At 46.7% G+C, this 9443-nt stretch overlaps 1 protein-coding gene across 2 annotated transcripts in view; it reads right to left on the bottom strand.

Annotated features, from left to right (window-relative positions):
• The window catches only part of Arhgap31 (Rho GTPase activating protein 31), a 117291-nt gene that overhangs the window by 23076 nt on the left and 84772 nt on the right, over nucleotides 1-9443 (bottom strand). For both annotated transcript variants that reach the window (XM_005386442.2, XM_005386441.2), the window contains exons 7-8: nucleotides 5686-5884; nucleotides 3456-3580 (exon numbers count right to left, since the gene is read on the bottom strand). In XM_005386442.2, coding sequence (XP_005386499.1) covers nucleotides 3456-3580; nucleotides 5686-5884 — 324 coding nt within the window. The remainder of the gene's footprint in view (nucleotides 1-3455; nucleotides 3581-5685; nucleotides 5885-9443) is intronic.

The raw sequence follows: 9443 nt of genomic DNA, 5'->3' as shown, positions 1-9443 counted from the left end.
TCCGTTCCTCCCTCCCTCTCTTTCACTCTGGAACTCAGGGCCTTGGGTACATCAAACACACACTTCCAGCCACTTCGCTACATGCCTGGCCCCTTGATCTTCTTCCTCACACCACACTTCCTCGTGGCTGTGTGCACAACCGCACACCAGAGCTGTAGCTTTCTGCCACAGACCCCAAGGATGCCCTAGCTTCTTTCTTGGGTGGTGACTAAGAACTCAGGACTCCTTAGCCCATGGCTGTATTTAGATTGCATTTTTATGTCTGGGACATTGGTCTGGCCTCACAAGGTGCATCCTCCCCTCCCGTTATCTGGCAGCTTTTGCGTTCCTGAGTCCTTTCTCTTGGCCACTTCACTTAAAGGAAAAGCCCACCGCCACTATAGCCCCATGGCTTTGGGATTTCTCTGCTCAGGAGTTCATTTTGATAACATGCCAAAAGAATCTAAATTGGATCAATTCAAATGCCAGACTTTGTCATTTGATACAAAGTTTATGCACCTTAACTCAGTCAGTGGTTCATTTTTTCTTACCCTTTACTTCTTATCTCTGTTCAATTTTCTAAACACATTTAAACAAACTTCTCCCCATTCCTTACCTAATAAAACCTCCAATACTATTTAGTGAATCAGTTTTTAAAATGCCATTAGTTATGGAATGAAATATTACTCACATATGTTATTCCATTAATTTCGCCTTTTTCCTTGAGAAAATATCAAGCTTATGTATCACAGTGGCCACCATGGTGGATTGTGTCATAGGGCTCAGTGGCCTACCTTAAAGTGTGGATTCCCTAGAATTATGACCATAGGCTGGTGGTCTTTAGTTCCCAGGGTTTCCAGCAATGATCTTCTGGTAGAAAGTCAAACAACGGTCATGGACACGGGGAACCACTGGTACTGACGGTTCTTCACTTTGACCCCTGCGCCCCATCAGAGCTCCACCAGTGTGCTGAATTCTCTGTCTCTGGCTGCTTAGCATGTTTGTAAGATCTTAGACCTGTGACTTTCAACCTGGCTGCATAGGGGAGCCCCTGGAGAGCTTTTACAGATTACAAATATGCCTCACATAGACCCGAGGCCAAATGCTGAGGTAGTGCATGTGCCCGTGGGCAACTCCGAAGCACGGACGCTGGGTGTCCTGTGAGTTTACAAACTCTTGGTCTTGCACCTTAGGTTTGCACCTGGTAACAACCACATGTCGGTAGAACTATTTCTAAATCATGGTCAAGGCAAATCATTGATTCCATTTTTGCCATTTGTTTTGTTCTGTTAGCTTTTGATGCATCATGACTGGCAAGCCTCTTGCATCGCTGTACCGCTGATTCTGAAACTGAAATCCTCTTGTTGATGGACTTAAGCAACCTCTTATTATAGGTCAAAAGTTTCTTGTCAGGTACTCTTCCCTCCTATTCTTTTTTTGAGAACTCTAATTTTTTATTTGTATCTGTTCTGCCAAATGGGAGCAGCCTATCTTTTCATGTGGGCTATCTTCTTGTTTTGTGAAAGATACGTTTCCCTGTCCAATGAATGTTACAGCTTGCTCCCCAGAATCCACTTCCCCTTTGCCCTTCCTACAACCTCTTGCCCTCCGCAGGTATGACGTCAGATTGACTCAGAAGCCCAGCTGAAGGCAATCAGCACACAGCCCTGCTCTGGCCATAGAGACTCATGTGACTTAGCCATGGGAGGGGAAAGGACCATGTTCTTAGAAGAAAACCACCAGAAATGATGTCCTTTCTCTTCAGACACAGTGATAATCAAGGGCAAAACCTTTGCCACGGCAAAAGAAGCCAGTGTGGGGAGGAAAACAATGGAGACAACGCTACCACATTACTCCATGCCAGAAGCCTTGCCTACATCCAGATGTCCAGTTGTAGAAGCCACTAAATCCCTTCATCAGTCACTTGAATTGGATTCACTGTTATTTATAGTGTAAATCATTGTACCTGCTATGCGCTGTGACATCCTTCACTACTCTAAGAGTTAAACAGCAAGATTTCTAACATCTGTAATTTTTGACCCTTGGTATGCAATCATCACCGGGTTTGAAGAAACTCCTTAAAAATACCCCTCTCATTTTTCCTATAGGAATTCCTTTCCCAATACTTATTAAAAATTTCAAATAATCAGAAACTTTAACAGCTTTTAACTTTTAAAGACAGACTTTTAAACTTTTAACTTTTAAACTAACAGCTAGTTTTGACAATTATGGACATTTTCTATGCATTTGCTTTATCTATTTTATGTATCTACATCTACCTACCTATATTTCACTGACTTATTTGAAACTGAGTTTCAATATTTTTATACTTCAGTTTGCTTTATCTAATTTTATATCTGCATCTATCTGCTTACCTATACTTCATTGAATTATTTGAAAGTGAGTTTCAGTATTTTGACATTTCTTTCTTAAATACTTCAACTTTTGTGTAGCTTTCTAAGAACCATTAGCACACTATGGAAATTTGTATTTCCTTAATATCATCTAATATTATCTCTATCTACATTTTCCTTATCTGTCTCTAAAACTATCTTTTGTAGCTTCCTTTCTTCAGTCCAACTTGCTTTCATAATTACTGTCTCCATTAAAAATAGCATACTTTCAGTTGTAAAACTAATAAACCACTGTGGAAGATTTCCTTCGTCTCCCCTTTCCTGACATAATATTCATCTGAACTGGTTAGATTCTTCATTGTACAGTGGTTCCTTCATTTCCTTCTTGCATCAATTTCTATTCACAACTCAGAAATCAATCCCATGGGGGAAGCACCCCTATTTAAAAATCACACCCCTGAGAGGGAGGGGACAGATCTTCTTCATAGTAGAATTTCAATGACTAGAAAAGGACCATTTGGAAAAATCACAGTAATAACTATGTAGGCAAGAACTAATCCACGGATGCTAAAATTCATGATAGCACTTTAATCAGGTGACCCAAGTTAACTTCACACACAGTAAGATACTGACATTAGGTACCTCTTGATACTACACACTGAGGTAGTAATAACATAACTTCCATAGAATTCCTGCCAAAATTTGTAACCACAGTCTAACCATGGGAAAATATTAAACAAATTCATACTGAAGTACAGTTCTACAAAATAAATGACTCATACTCTTCAAAGTATCAAGACCAGAGAGACTGAGGAACAGTCCCAGACTAGAGGAGATAAAGAGATTTGACAGCCAAACGTAATACGGGTTCCTGGATTAGATCCTGGGCCAGAAGAAAGGACATCAGTGGCACAACTGGTCAAGTCCAGGTAAGATCTGTAAATTAAGCCTGGGCTCAAGCTTGTAAGTCTCCCGCCTCAGCCTTCCAGAGTGCTGGGATCACAGGCTGTGCCACCGTGCCTGGCAGAGCTGGTGATTTTGGTGTAATCAAATCAAAGACTTAAGAAACAGACCCAGGAAAGAAACATCTGCAGCAGAAGATGGGGTCCTGCCGTTTCTTACCCGAGAGCCGCTGTCCTCTGAGGAATACACTCCCATTTCTACTCAGCTTGGATTTGGAGTCTGATCCAGAACGACCCAGGTTAAATATAGATTTCCACTTCTTTGATTTACTGGAAAGCTTTCTCCTAAAAGAGTCAAGTCATAAGAGGTTAATTTAACTTGTTGCTTCTGGGGAACTCTTAAATTGAAAAGGAAGATTCGAATCATATTCTTTGTAACGAGTGGCTCTGATATTTCAGGAAATTCCCCGGTACAATCCAAGGTGATCCAACTCTCCTCTCACCCTGTCTGGGGACTCCAGGTGCCAAAGAGACCGTGAGTCAGAGCCAAGAACCCTTCCCCTGGGGCCAGAACCGAAGCTGTAGGATATAAGGGTGAGGCAAACAGAAGCAGGGTTTAGGGAGAGACTCAAAAGTCACAAGAAATCACAGTTCTGAATTCTGGGAAGAGCTGCAGTCCCAGCTTTTCAAAGATACCTGTTTTTTTTTAGAGAAGTGAACAGTGACGAGCAGAGACCCTAATCCTGCCATGTCCCCCGCACGGTGGCCACACTGCTGGGATGTACACAGGTAAGGTGCAGGCTAGGGAAGACCTTCAGGGACGGAAAAGTGAGGGAAGAGAAAGCAGACCCGAAGGGTCCGGCCTGCTGTGCTGGGGTGGCTCAGTGGTCACTGCAGAGAAATGCAGAGGATGGCCAGTGTGCTTGGGGCTTTGTCTCCCACCAGCTACTTGGGCAGGAGGGGGCAGCACTAGGCTGGGTTGGGAGCACCTGGCACCACCAGGGGTCACCACAGAGGCAAGCATCGGGGCGTCAGGTCCACCCACCAGACTGTGAAAAGCTCTGGGCGGAGCTCTGCAACCTGTGGTCCCACAGAGGGTCTTTGCTCTGAAGGGCTCACAAAGCACATCCAGATTTTAGGTGTAGGGTGTATGCGTGTGTGCGCGTGTGTGTGTACTACTGGGGATTAAACCCAGGACCTTCTCACTGAGCTACATTCCCAGACCTTTTGATTTTTTTCTTTTTCTTTTTTTTTTTTTTTGAGATAGGGTCACACTAAGGTGCTACATTGCCCAGGCTGGACTCAAACTTGTGATTTTTTCGGCCTCAGCCTCCCAGGGTGCTGGGACTGCAGGCACACACCTCTACTGCAGGCTGGTTTAGTTGTCTTTATGATAAGTCGGAAACAGATCTGAGTGCCTGGCTTTCATGTGGACTTGGCTTGTGTTTGTTTTTAAGCACACGGCCTTGGTATGCTTTAAGGGAGCCATAGCTTGGGGTTTGGTGTACCCCAGCTGTGGGCCGAAAGCATACAGAAAATGCACTCAGTACTCCTTCCAAGGAGTCTTCCCAATCCCTGGGAAGGAAGCTTATTCACCACCGAGTTGGGAGCAGTGCTGTGCGCTCAGTTCTAGCAGGTTTGATGCACACAGACATGGAGGGTTGTCCCGAGCCACGCGGGTGTGACACACCTCTAGCGGGCTAGGCGACAGTGCAGGGCAACGGCCTCAGCCTGCGCCCCCGGAGCCAAACAGCCTGCGTCTCCTCTCGGGGAAGACACTGACGTCAGGTACCTGTTTGCACGCGTCTCTTTGCTGACCAACCGGCCAGGCTGACATGCCTGTGAGAGGGCTGCTCAGCGATTAGGACGCCCGCTCCAGTCTACCTCTTCTGGAGAGGGAGCCGGGGAGGGGTGGGCAGAGGCGGGGGTGCAATGAAGACAGGAGGCGGGAGGGAGGGTGAGGACGGAAGGTCTCATGATGCAGAGAAGCTCATTCTGCTTTGGAGGGAGGGATGGCACGAACAGGCAGCGGGGAGGTAGGGAACCGGAGCCGTGTCCCCCAAGTGCTCTCAGTCTCGAGTGGCACTATTTGTCCATTTGCACTCGGTCTTAGATTTATCTCTATGCCTTTTGTAATGGGGGGGCAGGTGTGGAGGTTAAGGTGGACGAAGTCAAGGTTTTATTTGTGCAGATTTCCTTCAGTAAGGAAATCTGTCTAAGAAGTCAGGGATTTAATCACAGCTTGTGATGAGACCCTGTGGCCCCATCCCCAACCTGGGGCTTAGGGTCTACAGTAGGAGATGGAAGGTCTTGTCTTCTGGATTCCCTTGTGTTCCAGGACACTTCTCGACAGTCACTAGATCACTCCCGAGCCCTCATGCCTTGAGCCTCCCCCACTCCACCTCCATCCCGCCACCCACGCGCGCCCGATGTCACAGGAATGCATTTACTTGCTGTCCGGCAACTCGAGGACCGTGTGGAAGAGGGCACCCATGGGGGCCACAATCTCAGGTAAGCTGTTCTCCCTCCTCTCTTTCCGAGCCGGGTGGTTCGTAGCCAGGCTGCGGGCCTGAGCTTCCTCCAGGCTCACCAGCTTCATGGGCAGGGACAGGGCAGGCAGGGTGAGGCTCTTCACGATGGGCTGGTTTTCTGCAAGGGAAAGAGAAGAGCTCTGTCCAGGAGGAGCCTGCCGTGCAGGCCCTGCAGGTTCCCCACACACAACCCCTTGGCTTGGCCTCCTGATGGGGCTGGTGCTGACCTGGGTTTCTCTCAGGCACCTGAGGCTGAGGCTGCACCCACAAAACTGGCAATTTTGCTGAGTGTGAGAGTGCAGGCCTGGAATCCCAGCACTCTGTGAGGCTGAGGCAGGAAGATCACAAGTTTTGGCCCAGCCAGGGCAACTTAGTGACTTAGCAAGACTCTGACTCAAAACAAAAAATAAAAAAGGGCTGAGCATGTAGCTCAGTGTGAAGGCCCTGGGTTCAATTCTAGTACCAAACACACACATGCACACACACTCAGGCACAAAATCCACACTCCCAAAAACATAGGGGCCTCAGGAGGTAACTGTATTTTCAGTACTTTCCAGACAGCACCATCTATCCATCCAATAAATATCTACCGGGCACTTACTGTGATCCAGAGTAATAGCAGTGGGTCTTTACTCCCCCCAAACTCTGCCTAGGACTTTGGCCAGATGGGGATGTCTGTCCAGTCACAGACGTGGCCTACCTCAGCTGGGTAAGGCAGGAGTTGGCCCCTCCTCCCCACAGCTGGAGAACACATGCTCCTAGGCAGTTGGAGCCTGTACTCACCCCAGAACACCTAGGCTTCTATCACTACAGGGCAGCACATCTGACACACTGCACTGTTGCTGGTCATCTTCTAGTGGATGGAGCAAACCTCTCCTACTCTATGGAAGTGATGTAACAATCAATGATAGAAAACTTTCTTTTCTCCATCAATGGTTCTTTTTTCAGTGGGGGGCACATTTTTTGAGACAGGGTCTCACTACATAGTACAGGCTGGCCTTGAACTTGCTATGTAGCCCAGGCAGGTTTTGAACTCACAATCCTTTTACCTTAGCTCCTGAGTGCTGGAATTATAGGCATGTGCTACTGCCCAGCTCATCAGTGGTTCTTAATTTGGGGTGATTTTGCATAGTCCCCCTTTCCCCATTTCAGCAGAGGACATGTGGCACTGTCCGGAGGCATTTTTGGTTGTGGCAAATGTGTACTTGAGCACTACCAGTATGTGGTAGGGAGAAGCCCGGGAACCTATTAAACATCACAGAGCGCACAGAATAGGGCCTCACGGTAAGAATTATCTGGCACTAGATATCAGTCGTGCTGAGGCTGAGAAATTCTGATTTAAGGAAAAAACAGAAAGTCAAAGTTTGCTTCTGTGTCATCTTTGGTGACCTTGCCAGCTACTTGTGACTTCTGAGAGTATGAAGAGACTTGGTAATTTGGACCAACTGAGATTACAAGATCATTTTTGGTCCGGGGACTCTTCTTGTTGTCAAAAAACAGCGCCATGCACCATTTCTTTGCAGACCATGTCCTTCTCCGGATAGAATGAAGTTAAACCACTAAAAAGGGTTTTTTAGACAATGAAGACAGCATGTGACAGTCAGGACTCTCTAGCGGGTAAGCATAACAGTCATTCTGGAGGGCTGTAGTTAAATAATCCTGCGATCCTGAAAATATTTCAGGACAGTTTCTGAACTTAACCCACTTTTCCAACTTAACTTAAAGGATATTACAAATGTTTAAATTTGATTTACTTCCATTAAGATGTGTTATGTTAGCCGGGTGTGGTGGCATATGCCTGTAATCCCAGCACTCGGGAGGCTGAGGCAGGAGAATTGTTGCAAGTTCGAGACCAGCCTGGGCTACAAAGTGAGCTCAAGGCCAGCCTGAACTGCATAGCGAGACCCTGTCTCAAAAAGATCCCCCCCGCCAAAAAAAGATGTGTTATGTACATGTACCAGTTTCCCCTGATGAATGTGTGTCCTGAAAAGTGTACTAATAAAAATTTTTAAAAATAAAAATAATAAGTTTAATTTACTCCTAATATTTGTTCATAGATAGTTTTTTATTTTCGTTGCTTGTTTATTAACCTTAAAAAAGTAAAACACTGTGAGAGCAACTGCGACAAGAGGAAGAAGATAAACTGTGGGGTCAGGAGTCTGAGCATTAGCATATGCATGTGCATAGCTCTAGACTCCAGGAGGAGGCCGGACCTGAGTCTTACCCGTAGTCTCTGCCTAGGAACCTCTAACTTCTCATTTCAAGACAGAGCCTGTGATTTACACACCTTGCCTGTAGAGTGGTACCTACTGCCACCTTCCCCGTGTCAGGAAATGGCACCAAGGACTACCCCGATGCGAGCCAAAACCCGGAGTAGTTCTTTTCAAATTCATCCCCTCCCTCCCTGTAGCCTCCCTCTCAGATGTGGCATTGTTGTGACCAAGCTTGGCAACTGGGCAGTTCAGATGGAGTTGATTGGCCATGGGACCTGCCCTGGAAACTGGTGAAGTGCACTTTGAGGGGTGTCTGGCTGGGTCATGCAGACGTGGCCATGGGGTCTACATCTGGCTCCTTGTCCTTTCTTCTCTGGCAGTCTTCCCTGCTCTGCTTCCCGGGCACCATGAACCAAGCAGCTTTGCTCTGCCACTGCGTTCTGCCATGATGTCCGTCTGTTGGAGCCAGCCAATCATGGACTGAAACGACAGGTAAATTAAACCTTCCTTCCTTTAAGTTGTGGGTGCCGGGTATTGTGTCTCGGAAATGAGAAAGCTGACTAATACAACTCTACCTCAAGATATATCCTGGATCCAGCCACCTTCCCTTCTACTGCTAACACTCTAGTAGAGGCCACCATGACGCCCCACCTGACTCCTACGCTGGCTCCCTAACTTGGTCTCCCTGCTTCCAACCTTGCTGCCTTTTAGGCTCTTGGAAGGCAGCAGCCAGAGCACTCAGGTCCTACACTCGCCACCTCCCAGTCCCCCAGTGCTTGCCCAAGCTTTGCCTCACTTCCCCAGTGCTTTGCTGAGAACAAAGCGGATTCAGCAGACCTGCCAGGATCTTTCCTCTTTTTGGCCTTTCCACTCTGCCCAATGACTCAGGGATCTACAAAATGATAGGTAAAAACTTTTGAATGTGTATTCCCTTTATACGTGCATGCACTTTATAAATGATACACATATACCACTGTATTAGTATTCTGTAGACTAGAAAACTTAGGTAAAATAATAATTATGATATAAAATATACATGATGGTTAATGATATGTCAACTTGACTGGATTAAGAAATGCCCAAGGCATTACAAAGCATGCTTCCGGGTGAGCCTGGGGGGTTATGGCGGTATGACTGTGGTACCACAGATGGTCCCTTGCCCCCTCCTCTCCAGCACTGTCCCACACTCTGCTTCCTGGCCACCATCCACTGAGCAGCTGTGCTCTACCACACCCTTCCGCCATGCTATTCCTGCCTTAGCGCCAGCCAGCCATAGACTGTCCTCTGAAAACATGAGCCGGATTGGATCATTTTGCCTTTAAATTACAGATGTTGGGCATTGTGTCCCAGCAATGAAAAGCTGACCAAAACAATGGAAGAGGAAAAATAAATGAAAAAAATCCTAATAGTTTCTCCTAATACTTCCTAATACCTCAGAACTTTGGTCTTTGGTACCCAGTTAGG

This window comes from Chinchilla lanigera, unplaced genomic scaffold (assembly GCF_000276665.1).
Source record: "Chinchilla lanigera isolate Chin_1 unplaced genomic scaffold, ChiLan1.0 scaffold00026, whole genome shotgun sequence".
Taxonomy (NCBI): domain Eukaryota; kingdom Metazoa; phylum Chordata; class Mammalia; order Rodentia; family Chinchillidae; genus Chinchilla; species Chinchilla lanigera.
This window is presented reverse-complemented; position numbering and strand designations above follow the sequence as displayed.